General features: G+C 64.9%; 1 protein-coding gene across 8 annotated transcripts in view; it reads right to left on the bottom strand.

Moving 5' to 3' along the window:
• ASPG (asparaginase) overlaps positions 1-20,319 on the bottom strand; it is a 24,609-nt gene extending 4,290 nt beyond the window's left edge. For 6 of the 8 annotated variants that reach the window (XR_012379201.1, XR_012379202.1, XR_012379203.1 and 3 more), the window contains exons 1-12: positions 20,136-20,319; positions 14,548-14,656; positions 13,784-13,895; positions 11,729-11,854; positions 11,376-11,459; positions 10,164-10,290; positions 6,217-6,329; positions 3,641-3,823; positions 3,438-3,551; positions 2,757-2,873; positions 1,412-1,507; positions 1,016-1,179 (exon numbers count right to left, since the gene is read on the bottom strand). Coding sequence is in view for 4 of the 8 variants with exons in the window: in XM_073895952.1 (XP_073752053.1) it covers positions 1,016-1,179; positions 1,412-1,507; positions 2,757-2,873; positions 3,438-3,551; positions 3,641-3,823; positions 6,217-6,329; positions 10,164-10,290; positions 11,376-11,459; positions 11,729-11,854; positions 13,784-13,895; positions 14,548-14,656; positions 20,136-20,217 (1,427 nt within the window). In the remaining 4 variants the exon portion in view is untranslated. The remainder of the gene's footprint in view (positions 1-1,015; positions 1,180-1,411; positions 1,508-2,756; positions 2,874-3,437; positions 3,552-3,640; positions 3,824-6,216; positions 6,330-10,163; positions 10,291-11,375; positions 11,460-11,728; positions 11,855-13,783; positions 13,896-14,547; positions 14,657-20,135) is intronic. The other 2 variants (XM_073895953.1, XM_073895954.1) reach the window with 2 other exon arrangements.
• Positions 20,320-22,071: the final 1,752 nt, after the last annotated feature.

The following is a 22,071-nucleotide window of genomic DNA, read 5'->3' as shown; positions in this document are numbered from 1 at the left end:
GGGGGGGGGGCGGTCAGGGATGAGGGGGTGGGACCGGGGTGGTGAGCTCATCATTCTCCACCCACGCCCAAGGACTCATACCTGGAATCTGCAGCCAGATCACTCCAGCCCTTCACCCCCACCCTGGGAACCCTCTGACCCTGTGCTCACAAGAGCAAGAGTCCAGCGAAGAGAGTGCTACCCATCATTCTCTTCACCGGGGCTGACATGCCCACCCCAGGGCGCACACCGCTGGGGCACCCAGGACTTGAGCCTGACAGTCTGGCCACCCCAGGTTCTCACACCCTCAGCCTCTCTCCATGAGACCTGCAAGCACTCACTGGCAGGCTGAGTGCCCCCAGGGAGAAATAGATCCCCAAGAAGAAGCGGGGGGCCTGGGGACTGCTGTAGACACTAAGTAAGCCAACAAAGGATTAAACACAAGAGCTGTGACCTCCCAGACACACACACGAGCTCTCACACCCATGTTCAGGTGCGCACGCACGCACACACTCTGTATCTGACACTGCTCCGGGCTTCCAGGTGGGCCACGGGGAAGGAGACACAGAGGGGTCCCACCCCACCCATGAGGTCTTCCCGGCAAGTTCCATGTCCCATAAGGTTAGAAGCCCCTAGAATATTGAACCAAGCTCCCTCCGAGCCCTGCCCACCTTGTGACCATCTGCTCTGAATTTCCACTGTTGGCCAGAGCCGGTAAGGCCCGGCCCTCGGAGAGATGCCAGCAGGACTGGGGGTCGGGGCTAGGAGACGGGCTGCCCCAGCAGAGGACAGGGGGCATCCTCAGGCCCCAGTGCCTGTCCTTCCAGCCCCCTGCTTGCTGGCTGCCCAGGCCCTGTGCCCAGCCGGGCTGGGGGCGGGTAAGGCTCTAGGAAGCAGAGTCCTTGGCCCCGCCCAGCTCTGCCGAGCAAGCTGGGTCACCACAGGCTAACCGGCAGCCGTCTCTCAGGCGGCTCTACGCAGGCCCACCCCACGTGGCGCCCCAGCCTGCACGCCCGCTGCGGTGCGCCCCAGGTACCTGCCCTTCACGGCCAGCAGCAGCGGGCTCAGTCCGTCCTCGTCCCGGGGGCCCACGTGCACCCCTCCCCGCAGCAGCATGCTGACCACCCCGGCCTGGCCTCCCCGGGCGGCCGCGTGCAGAGGAGTTTGACCGTTAAAGTTCTCTAGGCTCAGGTCACTGCCCTGGGGCGACGCAAAGGCCTGTCACCTGCTGAGGGAGGGCTGGGCAGGATCAGGGTGCACCCCGGGAGTGGGGCCTAGCACCGCCCCTGCGCGCCCCTCGGCGGCCGGCCAGCTGGCTGCCCGGCCTGGCAGAGCAGGGCCCCAGGGAAAGGCTGTCCTGCCTGCCTCCCCCCACCCCCCCCAGGGAGTGGCGTGGCTGGGGCTGGTCCCCAAGGAGGGGCGGGGGCCTCACCAGCTCCACAAGCACCTGCAACACCTCCAGGTTGCCCGCGTGGGCCGCAGCACAGGCCAGGCTCGGCATCAGAGCATCCCGTACGGCATCGGCCTCCTGGGTGGAGGACAACGGCACCCTGGGGTCTTCAGCACTTCTGCCCCCAGGGGACCCGAGACCACCGTCCGGCTCCGTCCTTCCCAGCCGTGTGCCCCAGGGCACGCCACCCACCCGCTGAGATCCAACTCCTCAGCCGTGGCCACCACCACTGAGGATGCAGAGACAGACTCACAACAAGGTGCCCACTCGGGGGAGCACAGGAAGGGGGGCTGGTCCCCTCACCTAGAAAGAAGGGCACTCCTCCCCGGACAGAGCTCCTACAGGCTGCTGCCCCCAGCCCCAGGGATGCCGTGGTCATCTAGGAGCTCCCCAAGACGCCAGAGGGCCGGGAATGCCAGCAGAGGCCCCGCAGGCGGCCCCACACGCGGCCCAGCCCACCCTCAGCCCCGCAGCGCCGGCGCGGCCTGACCACAAAGCAACTGCCCGTCGGCCTCATCCCTTGAGCTATCAGGCCCGACACAGCCACCGTAGTAACAGGCCACACATCCCAGCCTCTTGGTCCGACCGTGGCCTGCCCCTGGCACGTGGCAGTGAACATGACCGCAGCTGTCCATGGTGGATCCACCCACCCCACCCCGCAGGGGGGAAACTGCCACATATGGCGTGACCCCGGGGAGCACGGGGGTGCCAGGCCCCGGACGCCTCAGCCACAGGGGGCTGTGTAGTGGGGCACCGGGAGGCCCCCATCACTGCCGTGGGCCTAGCCCGGCCTCAACCCCAGACCCCAGACCCTGAAGTAGGACCTCAGCTCCCCTGCTGGGAGGGTGAAGGGGGAGTCCCAAGGGGCTGTACCCCGCAGGTGCAGGAAGACCCCAGCTCCCTCTCCTTCCAGCACCCAGGACAGACAGCGTGCCCACCCCGCAGGCTGCCCCCCCCTCACCGGCCACATGGCACCTGGGGCCAAGACTGGCAGGCAGCAGGCCCAGCCCAGCCAAGCGCAGCCGCTGGATGCCCCTACGTGCCCCCCTGGTGATGGGGTCACATTCTGCCCGCTGTCCACGTGCTGCAAAGACTCCGCTCAACTGTCTCAGCTGCTCCCCAGGTGCTGCTCCCTACCTGAACGCTGAGTTCTCGCAAGTCATCCCTGCTGTGGACCCAAGCCCTCCACCTGGGCCGGGAACCAGGCCATGCCTGGCGGTCTCCTGCTCACGCTGGAATGGTGGCGGCCGTGGCTGGTGCCCAGCGTGTCTAGCGGGGAGCCGCCCCTCAGGCCCCCGTGCACACACCCCCACACACTGGGCAATACCTGGCTCAGAGTGAGGAGCTGGGCAATCCCCCGGCCCAGCGCACTGCAACTCAGTGAAGGCCGGCGCTCGGCCCCAGTGGGCAGCGTCATCTCCCCCCGAAGGTCCCTGGCCAGCAGCTGAGGGAGGAGAACACAGCAAGCCAGGGATGCTTGGAGCCCAGGAGCCCGACCAACCTCCCAGACCAGGCACCCCCAGGGCAGGCAGTGAGGGCTGCTCTGGGCCCGAAACCCCTCAGTTCAAGCTCCATCCCCCAGGCCCGAGCTTGACCCCAACCAGGTCCCTGCAGGCCCACCCCACCCTCCATCCCACTAGCCCCGCGTCTCCCAAGGACCCCGTGGCCTCTGCCCGGGCTGGCTGCATCTGAGGCCCCCCAGGGAAGGCTGCAGGACAAGGGGCTATCCTGGGAGCAGTCTGAGGAGCCTCGGCCTGTGCCAGACCACGGCTCCCTGAGACAGTGGAAGAGTGGGTAGTCTGAGCTTGGGGTTAGCAAGGGGTGGAGGGAGCCCAGGCCCCAGAGCTGGTCCTCTCCCCCAACGGGGAGGCCCTGCACCCCTGCCCCCCTTCCAATCTAGGCACACACCCCACTGGGCTGGGCCCCACCGTCTGCCCAAGTCACACCCCTCGCCATGCCCTCAGGAGCCCTGTGACACGTGTCCCCACACCCACAGCCCGAGGGGCACCTCCTTCTTGCCGTCCAGGCTCAGCCCAGGCTGGCCCAGCACATAGGACAGCTTGGCCAGGGCGGCCTCCGATGTCATGTCGAAGCCGGAGACAATGCCCGCTCCTGCCATGGCCTGTGGGGAAAGGGGTACGGGCAGGAAATGGGGTGCAGGGTCACAGGGCCCATGCCCTCCCCCTCCAGGGCCTGGTTCCCCGCCCCCACCATGCCAGCTGCGTAGTCAGAGGTCACGGAGCCCTGCAAGCAGTGAGTGCAGTTGACGATGACGAGGCCCCGCTCGGCCGCGGCCTGGAGCTCCCGCAGCAGGTCCGGCTTGGTGGGCCCGTTCCCCGAGCCGAAGGTCTCCATGACCACGCCCTTCAGGGGCGGCTGAAGGAAGGCCCGGACCTGTGGGGCCGAGACACGGGTGGGGGGGGGGTCTTGGCCTCTTGCTCCAGCAGTGGGAACCCACAGGCTTGTCCCGCACCTTCGCTCGGCCACGGCATATGCAGCCCAGGCTGCTGTCCAAGCCCAGGATGTCCTGGCCCCGAGCAGGCCACACGGAGAGCCGTGAGGGTCTGCTCCCCACCTCGTTCTCCTGGAGAGACACCTGGTCCCCTTTCAAGACTTGAAGGCCGTGGTCGGTGTGGCCACGCCACGATCAGAACGCCCCCTCCACACAGCTCCTAGCCCTGTGGCCCTCTGTCCAGCCCCTTCGCCCTGCCCTGTCTGAAACACAGCAGGGGATGCCCCCAGCAAGGCAGTATTTGGGGGAAGTGCCCCACAGCTGAACACACATATAGGGCTCTAAGTCAGCCAGGGGTGCCGCCCCCACATCCTGCCTGCCTACAAGGCTCCACTCGGTAAACAGATGACAGGGCCTTGGGTCCACCCACGGATGGGCCCCACGGAGGGACACAGCTTCCCAGCTCAGCAGTGCCCTGTGCCAGGCACCAGAAGGCCTGGCCCAGAGGGCCTATATCTGTCCATGACTCTGCCATACAGGTGAGGGTGCAAGGGCTGAGCCCCTGGCCCAGGGCAGGCCTTCAAGGCAGGCAGGAGCACCTCGCCACCTGGCAGTGCCCCCCGCGGGAGCTCTCACCCCTCACCAGAAGTGCTTCTCCAGCAAAGGCCAAAGGTGACTGCATACCTGTCCCTGGTAGACACGCAAGAATGGGGAGACTGGACACCAAGACCCACCGCAGGCCAAAGCTTGCCACCAGCAGGCCCTGCCCCCACAGCCCAGGAGCCCACGGAGACTGGCAACAGCCAGCCTCCAGCGTCTGTCCTCCTGTGGGGCCAGCTCCATGGCTCCTCATTTCCCCAGCTATAGGGCGTTCTGAAAATCTCACGAGAAACCAGCCTGGGACTTCACAGCCGCAGCATGATTTTCCCAGAACACGGCAGCCTCGTGCCGCAACCGCTGGCTACGGCAAATGTTAAGGCCTCCTCAGGCCAGGACTGGCCCGGTGGGGAGAGCGCTGCATATGGGCTCCCTGTCCAGCGCCCCCCCCCACCAGAGACAGCTCCTGGGCCCTTATGTGCAGGACCAGTCCTCCCCTGATCAGGCCTCCCTTGAAAACCCCGGGGTCCCACCCAAGAGCCAGCGTCCAGAGGCCGCCTGAGCCAGGCAGGCCACATAGTCCCACCCCAGAGCCCACAGAATGCCTCTCTGAGGGTCTCTGCCTTCGGAGGGGCCTGCGAGGAAAGGCCATCACAGATCCTCAGCCTGCGAAGGACCCAGAGCCCCCAAGGACAAGCGGGGGTGGGGGCCTGCGGTCCTGGTGCGTGTGGTCCTGGGGCTCCTCCCAGCGGGAGCAGCGTCCAGCAAGATCTTGGGTCCAGTCTCTGGGAAGGCCGTGCCTGTTCACTGGAACTAGAAGGCCCATCTTTCCGACCTGGCCTTCCGCAGGGCTGGGTCCGCCTCACTCACGCACCGTGTGCTGTGGAACACCTGTCCTAGGCCCAGCCCGAGAGGAGTAGGGGACACACGGTGAAAAGACGTCCCTGCCTGTCCCTAGTGCCCTCTGAGGGGATCAGATCCCAGTTCACAGACTGCGGCCCAGAGCTCAGGGGCAGCCCATGCCAAGTCCCACCCTATGTGTGGGGACGTCCCCGTGAAGCCACCTCTGTCCACATGCCCGGCTGGTCACAGTGCAGAAGTGTCCTCAGCTGAGGTGCCTGCAGGCCCAGCTCCCTGCAGCCCAGCAGTGCCTCTGAGGCTGGCACCCAGCCCCCCGCACTTGACCCTAGCGATGCCCAGCCTGCTGTAGCTCAGACACCCTCTATGTGAGGGGCCACACGGCATCTGAGCCCAATTCACAAGGCAGGACAGAGTCAGGCGTTGTGCCCCCCCCCCATGGCAGCTCGTGGCTGAGGGGTCACCAGCAGGGAGCAAACAGACGCCCGCCAAGGCAGCCACAAGAAAGAGCAGTCTCGGGGCCATAGCCCATCGACCCCCATCGGCCCCGGCAGAGCCCTGGACCAGGCGCCATGAGTCCACCGGCATCCGGCATCTGCAGGGTCAAGCCCACGTTGCAAAGAGGCTAAGATGGGCCCTGAAGCCTCAGCTGAGGAGGCAAGGGAGGGGCTGGAGGTCCTGGGGACATGTGCGGGTTCAGCCCCAAAAGGGTCAGCCTTGGCCGTTGACAGCTGAGGGGCTTCGTGCAGTCGCTGTCCCTGCGTGCCCAGGCCTGCGGTGGGGTGGGTGATGGGAGGGGCAGGATGGGCAGGCGGGCACCGGGGAGCCACGGGGTGCGTGGAAAGCGTGCGGGACGTGCAGGGCTGGGGCGGGTCCCTACCAGGGCCGCGGGGATCCCAGGGTAGAGGCGCAGCAGGCCCACGTCCCGTTCCATGCTGCTGTGCACCACCAGCGGATCCTTCCCTCGGGCCTTCCTCACCAGCTCCCGGTTGACTGTGAGGGCAGAGGAGCACGTGTGGGACGTGTGGGCCACTGCTCAGCCAGGACCCCCGCCGGGCTCCTCCAGCCCCGCTCCCGACGCAACTCCCGCCCGCCCTCAGCTCCCAGGTCCTCGGAGGGGTGCAGCCCCAGCCTGTGCCTGGAGCCCAGGGCACAAGCAGGACCCCTCAGGGACAGGGGCGCCTGAGTCTAGCAGACCGCACGGAAGTGTGCAGGTTCCGCACGGAAGTGTGCAGGGACCGCACGGAAGTGTGCAGGGAAGGTGGAGGAAAGGCGTTCCAGGAGCAAGAACAGAGCGCCCGCGGCCCTGGAAGCACGCCTGCAGAGCCGCACGCGGTGTGCCGTCCTGCGTCCCGGGAGAAGTCTGTCCAGCCAGCCTCGCCTGCCCCTGACCCACCTCGCCCACAGCCCCGCAAGTCAAAGAATGAAAGAGAAGATGAAGAAAGAAACGAGCGAGTTTTCCGGAGCCCTCAGCTCTGGGGAAAGAAAGCCTCCCTCTGATTCACCCCAAAGTCTCAGAGGCCTACCCCCCACACCCTGTGGAAAGTGGAGGGCCAGATATTCGGGGCCCCAGAAGGCCAGTGTCCCCAGGGGTCAGAAGGTCACTGCTCTGCCAGGACCAGGCCAGCACAGGCCCCCCCCCCACCTTCTTGCATCACTCTTGGAGGTGGGGCTGGGCAGCAGGCCTCACCTCCGAGCCCTGAGGACCCCCGAGCCCAGCACAGAACCCCATTCTCTCAATCCCGGGCACAGCCCCGATGGGGGCAGTGGCCGGGTGTCGATGGCCCCACTGGCACTGACCATTAGAGCCTATCTGAGGTAGCGGGTACCATATCCAGCACAGGGAAACTGAGGCCCAGAGTGGGGAAGGGCCACTGAGGCTGCCCATCCAGTGTGTAGAGCCAGGAGAATAGTGGGTAGGGGCGTCTCCAGGACCCTAGTCCAGGGTTCCTCCCTACCCTCACCCTGGGGTTGGGGGGGTGGAAGCCTCCAGGCCTCCTGCTATTGCCACCAGAGCAATTCATGGGAGATAATAAACCAGGGAACATTCCGGACACACGCTGCCCTCTCGTGCTGCATCCGAGGGAGTGCCGGGGGATGGGCGGCAGGAGGGGGCCTGCAGCATCCATCAGCAGTGAGAGGCATCCTTTAATTTAGGGCCGTGTGCCCCATCTGGGCGTGCAGATAAGCCGGCAAGGGGGGGCTGCTGCCAGCTGCAGGAGTTATGGCCACAGAGGGGGGTTTGCAGAGACAAAGAGAGCCCACGACCCCCTCCCTGCATGCTTGGACCAGGCCCCTGACAGCCCATGGAGCCGCAGGTCCTGCCGCCCCCCCGGAGCCGAGAGAGGAAGCAGGGATGGCAGCCTGGGGCGCACCGAGCCCGGGCCAGCTCCCCGCGCAGACCCCCGACCCTCACTGTGGGAGACCAAGCCGCCCTCCGCACAGAAGGCCCCTGGGACCTTCTGTGTGTCCCCACAGCCCCTCTTGACCCCCAAGCCTCCGTCTATGACAGCCTCACAAAGGGAAGTAGTAACACGAGGAGAGGGTGGCTCCGGCTGGGCCACCCCCAGCAGGAGAGTGGGGGAGCCCCTGCTAGCCCAGGCACTGTCCACCCCCCTCTGCCCCGGCCCCTCCCCAGTGCCCCCCCACCCCCACCCCCCGCCAGCCAGCCACATCCTGGGCAAAGCCTGGCATTACTCAGCACCACGTGCCTAACCGGCCTGGGGGCCTGACAGCCACTGGGGCAGGCCAGGCCAAACGTTCCCACACTCCGCAGCGCACCAGGCACCCGCCAGCAGGTAGCCATCCTTCTGGGGTCCCCAGCCCGGGGCTCCAGGGGTGGCCTCTCCCCTCAGGGCCGGCCTCAGCCCTGCACGCACAAGCTGCCCTGTGGCCTGCCCGGGCCCGGAGCAGCACAGACAGAGCCCTGCTGTCCACACGGAGCGGCTCTGCGCCTGCCAGCCCGGTGCATCCCCAGAAGCTCCGCTCCTGAGCCCCGGATGAAGCGTGACTCAGTCCCCACCGGGGAGAACCAGGCCTGCAGAGCAGCCGCCCAACCCTTCCTTCCTCAGCCGGCCGGCACCAGGGAGGGAGGGCCTGAGCACTGCCACCCCCCATGGCAAGGAAGCCGATCTGCCTGCCCGCCCCGGCGCATGCACCACCTCCCTGGGGCACCCTCAGCAAGCAGGTGGAGCCCCGCCTGGCCCCTGGAGCCCTGGGCATGTGGGCTGTCTTACAAGTCCTGGTGGGCACCTGCAGATAGGGGGGTGGGGGCAGGATAAGACCATCAGAATGGGAGTCAGGGCTTGCGCTGAGCCAACACCTTGCCATGTGGCCCTCCCCGCCTCGATGGCCCACCCTCTGGTCTCCTGCTGCCCTGGCCTGCCGCGGCCCCACAACTGCCTGGCAGAGGACCCAGGGGTCAGCCAGGTCCTGTGTATCGCCACGCCGGCATTCCCACGTCTGTGTGTCCTGTGCGGATCCAAAGGCACTGGGGGCTTTCAGAGTTACAGGATCAGCCTGCCCATTATCTGCTCTCCACGGATAGCCCAGCTGTGCCGGCCAGAGCGCCTCCCTGCTGAGTCCCCATCAGCAGCCTTCCCAGAAAGGCTCCTGCCCTGCACCCCTGCCTGGCCCGGCCTGGCGCTCCCGAGACCCTGCCTGTGCCGGAGCATCCCAGGAAACTCCCGGCCCTGGGAAGTCAAGGCCCACCCACAGCCCCCTCCTCCCTTGGTCTTGATCTGTTCCTCTTTCTGGGGGCATGGAGGCTGCTGCACCAGGAGACCCCAAAGGGCTCTTCCAGGGCCCGTCTCCTGGAACAGCCCCCATGGGCCCGGGCCCCGGGCGGAAGCCAGCAGTCCAAGCAGAAGAGCCACCTTGGTCTTGCTGGTGCTGGGTTCCCGAGCCCCAAGTCCCGCAGAAGCAGCTCCGCCTCCCCATGCCGTGGTGGGCCCACCTGGAGCAGGGCTGCGAAGCCCTGAAGTTCCCCAGAGGAAGGCTGGTCCTGCCAGGCCCTGCAACCCCTCGCCCCCCACAGGGTCTCTGGGACTGGATCCCACAGCTGGTGGGGTGGGGACAGATGCCCAGGCCAACATAAGGCGCAGGACCTCCCAGCTCAGTCAGGAAACGACACCGGGCAGACGTGGGGGCTGCCCTCAGTCACCAGGCAGTGGGAGTGGAGGAGCTGGTTATGCCCACTGTGGACCCAGAGTGAAGCCAGGACACACTGGGGACACGGCAGGAGGGCAGACATCCCAGGTGGAGAGATGGCAGCCCTGGGAATGACTCCCCCCCGGGGTCAGTGAGGCCCGAGCTCCAGGCCAGCAGTCCTGGCTGAGAGCAAGGTCAGAGGCAGGGAAGGGAAGGGGCTCCCTAGGGGCTGGGCTGCCTGCCAGGTCCAGGAGGCAGAGGACTCCCGGGAAGTCCCAGGGAGGACATCACAACACAGGAACCACATCCCCCTGGGTGTGTGGCAGGGTCACAGATGGTCACAGAGAGGGACTCCTGGGCTCAGGGTCACGTGGCTGGGGGGAGGGCGTGGGGACACATGAAGGGCAGGTCCCCCAAACCTGCTCCTCCTCTGGGTCAATCCCCAGGGCCTGAGCTGGGGCTACCTGCTGGGACACCCCCCCACCTTGGTGGCCCACGCAGGCCACCCTCTTGGAGCAGCCCCTGACTTGGCAGCCCAGGGCAGAACAGAGCCCTGTGCTCGTTCCCAATTTAGGGGGATGCTCCTCAACCCCAGACACAGTTTCCCAGCCCGAGCTCTCTGCACAAACCCCAGGGCAGGAGCCCTGGTCTGCTGGCCCTGCTCCCTGCCGGGCTTACTTGTGACGTCGGTACCCACAACGGCCAGAGGGGGCAGGTTGGGGGAGCAGAAGGCCGCGAACCTGCGCGAGTCCACCTTGGTCACTCGGTTGCCCCGAAACAGCTGATTCTGGAAGAACAGGCAGACCTGCAGGGGAGGGCAGGGGCAGTGGTTCAGCCCTGGGGAGCCCCTGTGCCCTCCAGCTGCCCCCCCTGCCATCCGCAGAGCACCCACTGCAAATGGCCCACAGACATTGCAGATGGCTGCCCCAGCAGCACACCTGCCCACCCTGCCCCCCACCCCGCAGGGGCCTGGGGAGAGTTGGGCCCTGCCACGCCTCCCTTCCCACCTGCCCACTGCCCCCACCCCTGCTTCCCAGGGAGCCCCTGTGAACTCAGCCCAAGGGTGTAGAGAGAGACCCCTCCCTCCCCACAGTGGCAGGGTCCCAGCAGCCCTGCTCCAGAGCTCAGGGGTGGGGGTTCTAGTTCTGCCCGCATCTTCCAGCCACTCTCGAGCTGTTCTCCTGGGGAGGGGCAGGGGGCACAGTGGCAGGGAGACAGTGGGCACCGCACTTTGGGGATGCCCCCCCACGGGGGGTGCCCACCTCCCAGCACGGGCTCCCCTGCAATGTGAGGGGGTCTTGTAAGGTCTCCCCCATGCCCCCACACGAAGTGGGAGTGCTGAATAGGGAAAGACAGCTCCGCAACTGTACTCGGTACAGTCTACTTCTATAGAAACTTCCATGAACACCTACGGATAACGTGAACACGTATAAGATACATAATCTGCGGGCGCCTGGCTGGCTCAGTAGGTGAAGCATCTGCCTGAGGCTCAGGTCATGATCCCGGGGTCCTGGCTGGGGCTCCCTGCTCAGCGGGGAGCCTGTTTCCCCCTCTGCCCCTCCCCCCACTCGGGCACATGTGTTCTCTCTCTCAAATAATAAATAAAATCTTAAAAAAAGCAAGATACACAATCTGGAAGAAAACACAGCATATGCTGTTAACAGCAGCTTCTCCGGGAAGTGAAACGTGGGTGGCTTTGTTTCCTTCCGCTTTATTTTCCGCGTTTCTCTATGGTGACAGCGTATGTCACTCGTAAGGCGAAAGGCACATCTTTAAAACCCCACCTGACTCTTCCCCCGCATGTCCCACCTGAGAGCCCACCCCAGCCCCTCGCCTGTGCTCCTGAGGACAGGCCCCCCCCACCCCCCACTCCAGGGAGGGGGAGGGTACCTCAGGGATCACGTACTGGCTGGCCATGAGCAGGGCCCCCAGCAGGTTCTCCCGGCCATCATTCCACAGGGCATGGATGGGCACCTGGGGGGAGGCATGAAGAGAGGGACAAAGACAGGGCAGCTGGACAAGGCTGACGGCAGGCCACGGGCCCACCCTGGGATAGCAGAGTGGGCACCGGCAGGACCCAGGCACCGCCCAGCCTGGCCGGCCAGCGCCAAGCAACAAGCACTGCCTCAGGGAGCCGCGGGACTGGAAAGAGGCCCGGGGTCTGGCCTGGGTCCCCCCGAGTGCTGACTCACCCTGTGGCCTCGGGAAGGCCCTCATGCCCACCAGCCGGCCTGGGACATTACCTGGGCGCCAGTGAGGATGACGGTTTTCTGCAGGTTCTCCAGCACGAAGGAGAGCACAGAGGCTGCAAAGGCCATGGTGTCCGTGCCGTGGATGACCACAAAGCCGTCGTACTGCCCATAGTGTCTCTGCAGAGGCAGCAAGCTTAGGCAGGCCTCCTCCCAGGGATGGGCCTCTTCCCGGGGACCGGTGGCTAGCCGGTCCCCTCCAGGCAAAGAGAGGAAAGGGTCCCAGATGCACAGGGAGGGAGTCGGGGAGGCACTGGTGGGATCTTGGTCACTGCTGGCCAGGAGGACACTCTCTGGAAAGCAAGTCCCTGCCTGGAGTCCCACTCACTCCTCCCTGCTCTCCCCACACCCAGGACAGCTTCCTTTCCTGACTGCACGACACCCACGGGCCTGGGGGAGATGGGGGTCTCCGGACATTCCCCTAGGATCAGAAGGTCTGCTCTAGACTTCTGGCCAGCTTCTCCCCCAAATGATGCCCAGTCAGGGCTCCCAAGAGCACTGGTCAGTTGGAGGACTACACCAGAACTCAGCTCAGGACTCCTGGAGGGCCTCTTGCTGTGTGACCCCTGCCTCCAGGGCAGGTGTCTGCAGGGGTGAGTGAGCCTGTGAGCCCATGGCCCAGCGGGAGGGCCAGGCGTGGACACAGCAAAGGGCACAAGGCACAGCTGGTGCTGGGAGCTGGCAGGTGATCTGGGAGGCTGGCTGGAACAGAATATGGCAGGAGGGCAGGACGCTGGCGGGCAAACATGGGGAAGAGTCCTTCCAGGCTGCAAAGGCTAGAAGGCCTCCCAGGCATGCTGGCCATCGCTGCAAGAACATCCTCTGGCCACCACCTAGAGGGCAGCCAAGGGCACAATTCTGGGAACCAAAGGGGCCAGCCCCTCCTGAGGGGACCATCCTTGGCAGCCCATTGAAAGACCCAGCCAGGCTGTACCTGGAACTGCGGATGCTGAGCCGTGTGGCGGGCTGGGGCACCCTCTGCTGGCCACACGGGGCACTGCTACAGGCGGGGCCACCAGGGCCCCGAAGGCCCTTTGCGTCTGCACGCGGCTGGACACTGAGGCCAGAAGAGCAGTCCTGGGAGCTCAGCAAAGCTGTCAGGCCCCGGGCAGAGGGCGCTGCTGGCCGCACACCAGGGAGACTGCCCCAGACTGTGGCCACGGACATGCCCACTGTCAGCTAGTGGGCCCATTCAGGGACTTAAGGACCAAGCCCAGGACCACGTATTGTCCTGCTCACAGTAAGAGGGGATGCGGCCCAGGCGCTGCTCTCCCCCCAGGGCAGAAGATCACAGGCATGTAGCTGGGGCCAGCCCCCAGCTGCAGAGAAGGGGAGCCTGTGTGACGAGCCTCTGAGGCTTCTTAAGGGAGGCAAGTGAGAACTGGGCCTGGAGAAGGTGGTAGAGGCAAGTGGGGGAGGGAGGGGTGGGGGGCAGTCAGGTAACGGGGCCAGGCCTGTGCGTGAGGGGGATGGTGATGATGAGGCTGGGCAGAACAGAGAGGAAGGCTGACGGAGGGGTCCTCTGGCAGCAGGGAAACGAGACCTGCACACGGTTCTGTGCCTTTTATGGGCCCCAAATCCACTAAGTCCCTACCTTCGGGGTGGGGTGAACAGAGAAGAGTGGGCGAAGCACAGTGGGCCTTCCCTGTCAACCTTCAGGGAAGCGGCGAGCATCCCAGCCCAGGGTACTAACCAGGACGGCTGTCCAGGACATCTCCTCACCAGGGAAGTGGACATGGCCCTCACTGCCCACCCTCTGCTTGCACGGGGGAAAGGACCTCAGGAGCTTTGCAGCTGAGGTGTAACCCGAGGGTCCAACACTCTCCTGAAGCTGCCATTTCCTGATGCTCCCAAGTCTTGGGCCAGGCAGGTCGACCCCACCACCACAGACCCCAGGGCCGTGCTTCTGCAGCACTGGCCCGGCCCCGCCCACCAGCCCCGCCCACACACTCCCAGCCCCGCCCAGTACCCACAGCCCCACCCACTCTCAGCCCCACCGCACGCCCCGTCCCCACCCCAACCCCAGCCCCGCCCACACTCCCCAACTACCTCGATGGTCTGGGCAATCTGAACCCACTCAGTGATGGTCATGTCACTGGAGTCAAAGAGGGGCTGGCACTCCAGCACCGTGTAAGTGACTCTCTGCGCGGGGCTGGCGGGCCTGCGGGAGGCAGAACAAGGGCTCCTGCTCTGCCCCTTCCTCCCCCTGCCGGCTCCGTTCCCCCCACCCTGCTGACCCCTGCACCCAGGGACTTCTCCGTGGGCTCTGCATATCTCTCAGCATCCCCAGTACAGGGCCTGGCCTCCCTTCCCCCGGAGTCCCCAGGCACAGGGACCTTGGTCCTCAGGGGGGTCAAGGATGGGCCAGGACCGGCTGCCATCTCTGAGAGGGAGGCTGGGCCTGGCCCTCGGTGGAGATGACCTCGGGAGGAGAATCTCTGGCAGGAGGGAGCTCAGGGGCCAGGATGCCTGACAGCCGTGACGGGCACCAGGCAGAGTTGGTCAAGAACTGAGGAACAGAGGGACCTTACACTAGGGGGAGGCAGGGACACCTGGGGCACCTGGGGCCAGCCCCTGCCTCTCCTGACGGGCTTGCGTCCACACGTGGCTGGGGACAGCCAAGGTGGTGGGAGTCCGAGGCCCCCTGGAAAGGGGGCTGTTGGTCAGCTCTAAAGCCATGAAAGCATCAGAGGACATTAGTGACCACAGCCTGCTCCACAGACCGTGCAGGTGCCATCCCGTCTCAGGACAGCTCTACCCCGACGACGGCCGGTCGTCATCCCCACCTGGGACCCCACGGAGCCCACACTCACGGCAGCACCAGCGTGTCCTCAGGAAGGCCACAGGCCCGGGCGTGCTCTTCATCATGGAACATGGGCAGTGTCCTCAAGACAGCGGCTAGGCCACTCCCAGGGACGAGCACTGTAGGCAGAATCCGGGTTGGGGGCAGTGTGGGGTCAGGGGCCCACAGCCACTGCCGACTCCTATAACCGCTGGCTCCTCCCTCCTCATCAGGACATTTACCCAACATGCTGGGGGCCAGGGCCGGGCAGGAGCCAGGGGTTTGGGGGGGACAGGGCCCGGGGCCCTGGGGAGGATGGGCAGCTATTCTGCATCTGGACCTGGTAGCTTCCTGCGGTGGAGCCAGTGTGACAACTCCAGAGGCCCTGCCAGGGGCTCCGGCCACTCTATCGAGGACCAGTTCACCCCGTCTCCCACCTTTTCTCACAATGCAGCCCAACACACCCACGCTTCCTCCCCCACTTCCCAGAATGCCCACAGTAACAATGGTCTGCAGACATACTGTGGGCTCTGTCTGCAAGCCCTTGACCCATCCCCCTTCCAACCCAGCACGTGTTGCACCCCAGCTCAGGTCACCACCTCCAGGAAGCCGTCCTTGATGTCCAGGCCCAGCTGCCCTCACTCCCTCACCAGACTGCGTGCGACCCCTGCACAACACAGCGCAGGCCCTCTGCCTGCAGACTCCATGTCCCAGAAACATGCATCTAAGGCACTGGGCAGAAATAGTGGTGTGTTTTAGGAAAACCCTGAAAGGTTACAGGTGTGTTTCTTAGAAACAAGCCTTGGCAGAGGCTCCCAGGCATCAAGGTCCTGGCCTTCTTCTCCACCCTGCTCGCTACCAGCACCATGACCTTGGACAGGTCAGCTAACTTCTCCGGGCATCTCCCACAGGCCTGGCTGTGCTGCGCCCCTGGACACAGTGACGAGGACAACGGGGTCCCCCTCCTCGAGAAACATCCTTACTGAAACAAGTAAGACCTTCCAGACCAGGGGCGGCGGCCGCTCCTGGCCTTCACAGTCTAGCAGGCATATCTGTGCCCCGCTGCTCCTCAGCTGATTAAAACAGCACCCCTTCCTCACCTCCCACTTGCGGAGGGTTCAGGTGTCAGCCGGGCTGTGACCTCACCGGCGGTGTGGGTGGGCGTTATCGGTTTCCCGCGGCTGCTTAACACATGACCCCAAACAGGTAGGGAACGGAAGCAGCACCACTTTATCACGCAGCGTCTGTGGGTCAGAAGCCTGGCCAACTCAGGGTCCACATTCCTCACCCACTTGCTTTGCTCAGGCTGTCTCCCCGCCCCCAAACCCCCTCCATACAACCACCTGCTAAATCCCGGGCCCCAGCTCCCGCCAGCCCCCTAGCCAGCACGGGCACACTGGCCCCATGGCTGTTCGTGGATGTTTGTGGTGCCACCTCCCCAGCCAGAGGGGAGCCCCAGGGGAGCATTTTGAACAACACTGCCCCACCCCCCCGCATGCAGCCCCAGCAGGAGCTGCATGCACATTTGCTGCAGGAGTAAACCATACGGGCGAGAAGCATCATGACAACGGGGCTGAGCACACAGACGGGACATCAGCACACAACTGCCGGCCTGGCCACACTCCCAAGACACCCGAAGCATGACCAGGACATGTGCCTGCCTCCATGACGGTCCAGACTCAGCAGCCCTGCCAGCATCGTGGACAGAACTTCAGATCCCGGGCACGGAGCAAGGCTCACAGCCACCCCGCCATCCTGCCGCCAAACTCCCCCACCCCAGCCGCAGCAGGCTGAAAAGCACTCCCCAGAGGTGTCCACGTCCTGATCCCCAGGACCTGTGAGTGCGGCCTGAATGCAAAGCCTTCGCAGGTGTGATGGAGTTAAGGGTCTGGAGGTGGGGACATGACCCTGGATTACGCAAGTAATCCCATGTCCTTTTCAGAGGAAGCAGAGGGAGACGAGACACGTGGAGGGGCAGCCACATAAGGAGCAGGCAGGAAGAGGCACGGAGACTGCTGCGCTGTGGCCCCAGCCAAGGAAGTGGGAAGGACAGACCCTCACTGCCCGAGGTCAGACGCCTGCCTACAGCACTGGTGGGGGCGGGGGAGCACACGCCTGCTCAGCTGTGGGAACCACCCCGGGAAACTCACACGGCCACTGTCCGCTGTAGCTCCTTGTGGTGGGTGGCGCGGGGGTGTCTGCAAAGCTGGGGATCCATGTGCAGGGCAGGTGAAGTGGGGATCCACTTGGTTTGGGTTTCATGGGACAGGCATACCTTGTGGCTGGTCACCTCCACCCACAGCCAGGCCGTTGCTAGCCGTCGGGAGGGGCAGCGGCTGCCAGGGACCAGGGACGTTTTGCTGCCGCAAGGTGAGGAGGGGCAGGACCACAGGTCCCTCCCCCGCCCCAAGGACAGGAGCCCGCTGTGCCCACCCAGGGAGCACGTGGGCAGCACAGGCCAAAGTGGCCCAAGAAAAGGCAATGTTCTCCTGTTCTGTTCTCTGCAAAATCCTGCCACGGCGTTGTCATACCAAAACGGCAATGGGAAACATGCAGCCAAAAGAGTTGTAGGTGGGGGGGGGGCAGCCACGAGAGAGTGTCAGCAAGTTAATGAACAAAACAGTTTTCTGGGTTTTGTGACATTCTTGGCTTTTTAAAAAACTGGTGATTTGTTATGATTTCCTTAATCATTCCAAGTAAATGTCCACTTTCACACTGAACTCTGATTCTGTAAATTGTATTATTTTTCTCAACGAGCCCCGCCCCCCACACCGGGCCCCTATAAAACCAGACCATGGCCGTCCTTGGGCCACAGAGACAGGCAGCCACTGGCAGAGGATGCCGCTCAGCTCCTGCCAGACCCCTCTTCCGTAAGGGACGGTTTGCGCCCTAGGACCACAGGTCCCCCTGGAACCACCTATAGCCTGGGCTCCCAAATTGGGAACTTGTGAGCATGTGAAATCATGTTCAGGAAGGAGTTCCAGGCGGAGCGCTCCGGTGCCACTCTGGTGACCAAAAGGCTGTGGACGTCGCCCCTGCCGACAGGGCTTGGCTGCAGAATCCACCCCCGCCGCGACCCTCCGGACTGTCCCGACACCTGCAGATGCCTGGCCCCAAAGCTCTGCTCGCCCTGCTGTGTGCGCAAGTGCCTGCAGGGGTGGGGGGGGTGCAGGGAGGGGCTCCTGGGTTCCTCGGCCTGCAGGAGGAGGCCCCTGATGCTGCTCAGCCTTGGGCTCGGGGTTAGCATCTGACTTTCCTTTCATGATGCCCCTTGACCTGTGACATCTTTGCTGAACTCAGAGACGGGACGGGTCAAGGGGTGTCCCTAGCTGCCGCGGCCTCCACCCCCCGCTTGCTGTCCTGACCTCTGGCAGGGCTCGGACACGTGGCGCCGTGTGCCAGGCAGGCCACTGTTTGCCAGATGCAGAAATGCCAACAGTGACGATCCCAACAGCTTCGCTGTGGCTGGCCTGCGCCCTCGCCGCCCCTCGCCGCCCCTCGCCACCTTCCCGAGGCTGGAGCCCCGTCAGCAGCGCCGGGCAAGTTAATCATTGATGCTGATTCAGATCAGAACTCCGGGGAATGGCCTGGAGTCCCGAGTTCAACAGCCCCAGGGGGGCTGGGAGAGGACAGGGGCCTGGCTCCTCCATCCATCCCCATCTTGTTCTTGCCCTGGCCTGGGGCTGCCCTGGTCCCTGGACACCTTTCCACGCCACACACACTTTTAGACAAAAAAGCCAGCAGGAGACGCATGTCCCTCAAGAACACGGTGAGCCAGTCACGCACTAGAGCAGGCCCCAGGACCCTCTGGTCTCAAGGGCCGGGGGTCAGGATTTGCATGATGCTAGAGCGACAGCAGGGACCAGATCCCACGCCTCTTCCTCCTTTGTCCTCTGGGGCTTAAGCCACGGGTTCCCTGAAGAAGTGGGAGGGCTGGCAGCTGCCGTGGGGACAAAGCCAGCCTCACAAAGGCAGAGCCCTCAGGAGGAGGAACACAAAGCCAGGAACCCAGGAGAGGCGCCCCTGCCCTGGGGCCGGAGCTCAGAAGACCCACGTCCTTGCCGGCTGGGACTGGCTGACCACTCTGAGCTGCTCCAAGCACAAGAAGGTGCTTGCCGACCTCACCTCCACCAGGCCAGAAGGCCCCAGGGCCATAGCAGGCTCCAAGGCTTCTGGAAGATTCTTTCCCGTCTGGAAGCCGACCCTCCCCCGCCACAGCCTCTTTCTTGAGTCAGGGTCTCTAGCTCACCTTCTGAACACATGAGTTTGCAGCCCCTCTGAGAGAAGCAGCACCCGTGGGAGCGAGCCCCAGGGCTGCCCCGGAGAGCCAGGGCAGGGAAGCACAGCTCCGTGCTGGGGGGGGGAGGGTCAGAGTCCACCTGTCCCTGCAGCCCAGACCCTTGGGAACTATGTGTTGAGCTCAACAGAATCGCAGCTGGCCACGTGCCATGCCTGGAGGGGCAGCGTACGGGGTGGGCTCAGGGCAGCTTCTCTCTCTGGGCCCAGCCTCCCCCCACCCCGGCCCCTCCCACTCCGTCCCACCTCGGTCCAGCCCCTGGGCCCTCCTGCCCTGGCAGCACCCCCAGCCCTGCATCTCCTCAGCACGAGGCCCCTGTGACCTCCATCACGTGCTGTTGCTGGTTCGATTCAGCCCCTCTCTGGCCTGGGGGGTCGAGTGACCACAGCCACACCCTGCAGGTGGAGTGTCCACTGGGGCCTCCAGGCTTCAGAAGGTCACCCACCAACTAACTGGGTGGGAGAGGCGGAGGGCACAGACACAGCGGGCAGGCTCCCGGCAGCCCAGGGGGGGCCCGTGCCGGGGTGGGTGGACAGCCACAGGCCCCGTGCCTGAGCCCCTTCAGGACGGGGCTCCCTCTACACAGGCCTGAGTCCTGCAGCCCAGAACGGGGGTGGGCCCTCAAGGAACGTGCGAAGCGACCACTGGTGTCGCACAGGGGACAGAGGATGGAAAAGCAGCTGCCGGAGCCCCCAAGAAAGCGCCAGGGGTGTCGGAGCCGCTGCTCTCATGAGGCGGAGGGTTCGTGCTGGCCCGCCTGGACATCACGGAACCAGGAGGGGCCTTTGTGGAAGCTGCGTGCAGCTCCCCACTCTCCCGGGAACGCCAGAACATTCTGGATGCTGGTGTGCTGCCCTCCTCTCCCCACCCCGTCGGGTCCCCCGCGGCAGGTGCTCAGCCCCCGCTGCCCGCATCCCTGCCGGGGGTGGCCTGCGAGCTCCTGCCCCCCGGCCCAGCCCCCCACCCCCAGCAGCAGCCACTGCCACAGGGGCAGAGACAAAATGTGCAACTTGCCCAAAGCCGCCTGCTGCCCCCCACACTCCCCCAAAGTGTGTTGCCTGCAGCTGCCAGGAACCCTGAAGCTAGGAGCCACCTTGGGGAAGGGGCGGGGTCACGCACCTGCCCACCACCTCGTTTGTCCGGGACGGGGCAGAAGCCGCGGGGCCCCGTGGGGCCCCCATGCCTCCGCGCTGAGGGGTGCCGGCAACAGCGCAGGGAGAGGCGCTGAGCGCGGCCCCAGAGGGCTCCCAGTGCTGGGCCAAGACCTGAGAAAGGTCACTGGGCATGAGAACGACCCCATCCCCCCCAGGCCGCAGACTTACCGCCGTGCTCGCTCCGCATGCCGATAGTGCCGCCGGTGTAGACGGCCAGCAGCCGCCGCTCGGGCCCCAGCGCGCGCGCCATGCGATCTCGGGACCAAAGGACCGAGGGGACCGAGGGGAGGTGGCGGGCGCGCCGAGGGCAGCCCGGGGAGGGGCGGGCGTCCACCTGCCTGGGGGCAGTGCTTGCGGCGGGGAGACGCGGAGAGCTAGGTGTGCCCCAGGAGGTGGCGGGTCCGTCCGGGGGCGGGGCCTGTGGGGCGGGGGCGGGGCCTGAGCGGCCCGGGGCTATCCGACATCCGACCCGCGCAGTGGCCTGGGGTGGCTGGAGTGGCTGGGACATGTGACACAAAAGCCACGTGCCTTACGGTTGGCCTGCAGGACCCCAGCGCAGAGTGGGGGCCGCCCTCCCCTCCCAGGCGGCGCCCACACAAGCCGGTGCTCTAGCAAAGCCAGCGCCCGTTGACCACACCAGCGGTGCACTCCCCGAGGGTGGCGGGGGAGGGGACAGGCATTGACCCCCGCCGCCCACTCACATAGGTCCAGGAAGAGGGCGGGAGGGGACCTCTCCAGGGCTAGACCCCCTCCCTCCCCACACGCACCCCTGGAGGGCAGGGAGGGCTCCGGAGCAGGCTTCTCTCTGATGCTGGATTCGAGGCGGCCAGGACCCCGACCGGCGTGGGTCGGGGGGGGGGGGGGGGGGAAACTGCGTTGTCTCCACGCGGAGCCCTCCGCCTGACTCCCATTCCAGGGAAGCTACTTTGATAACTGCCAACAATGCAAAAGTAATTCCTGTCTAAGCACAAGCCGGTGAATTCTGTCCCGTCTGCTCAGGCTGGGGGTTTCAAGGGCAGAAACAGACCCGCCGTCCTGGAGGCTGAAGCCCGAGATCAAGGTGTCCACGCTGGTTTCCCCAGGCCTCTCCTCCGTGCCCGCATCCCCCTGCCTGACTCCTGGGTCCAGATCTCTTCTTAGGACACCAGCCACCCTGGATTCAGACCTAAGGTCCTCATTTTACCCTCATCCCCTCTTTAAAGGCCTGTCTCCAAATACAGTCACCTTCTGAGGGGCTGGGGGTCAGGGTTCACCACGTTAATGTGGGAGGGACACAGTTCAGCCCCTCCCCCCGAAAATCTGGTTTTCCTCCGTTGCTGGTTCCTGTCACTGCTCTGGGTCTGTTGTGTCTGTTCTTGGGCAGCTGCTCTGGGCTGTCCTGATACCTGCCGGGGCCCCTCGCTGTGGGGTGAGGGATCTCCCTGGTCACCCTTTCGGGAAGCCACCCCTTAGCCCACCCACCAGCACCCTGGACGTCCCAGTAAAGGGAGTTAGAGGCCAGCAGGCCTTCTCTGGTGATCTCCCAGTGGCGGCCTCTCTTCTCAGGTTCGGGGGTCAACTACGGGAGCACCGGGGCTGTGGCGGTCTGCGGACGCCCGTCAGGCCTCGGGCCTCAGCCGCTCTGCCGCTCTTCCCTGCTGTTCTTTCATAAGTTTGGCTACGGCTACCGACATTTTCACTGCTGTTAGCCATTTTTTTAAGCAAATTTTATGGGGTTTTTTTGAGGATTTTTAAAGAGTGTGAGGTGAGGGAGGAGCAGAGGGAGAGGGAGAATCTCAAGCAGACTCCCCGCTGAGCACCAAACCCAATGTCGGGCTCGATCTCATGACCCTGAGACCACGACCTGAGCCAAAATCAAGAGTCGGATACTTAACCGACTGAGCCAGCGAGGCGCCCCATAAACCATTTTTGTGGCATGTACGAAGGCCCACTGTGGGCCTGTCCAGGCACTGGGGACTTGGCCCCCGTGCTCCTGGAGCTCCCTTTCCAGGGCAGGGGCAGCATCTGGGGTGACAAGTGCTGTGGGGAAAAATAAGGCAACAGTGTAACAGAAGGGATTGTTCCTGAGAGGGTGGCAAGGGATCATCTGATGAGCCGACATGGG

This window comes from Callorhinus ursinus, unplaced genomic scaffold, assembly GCF_003265705.2.
Source record: "Callorhinus ursinus isolate GAN/ISIS: 27379988/994484 unplaced genomic scaffold, GSC_fseal_2.0 scaffold8, whole genome shotgun sequence".
Classification (NCBI taxonomy): Eukaryota; Metazoa; Chordata; class Mammalia; order Carnivora; family Otariidae; genus Callorhinus; species Callorhinus ursinus.
This window is presented reverse-complemented; position numbering and strand designations above follow the sequence as displayed.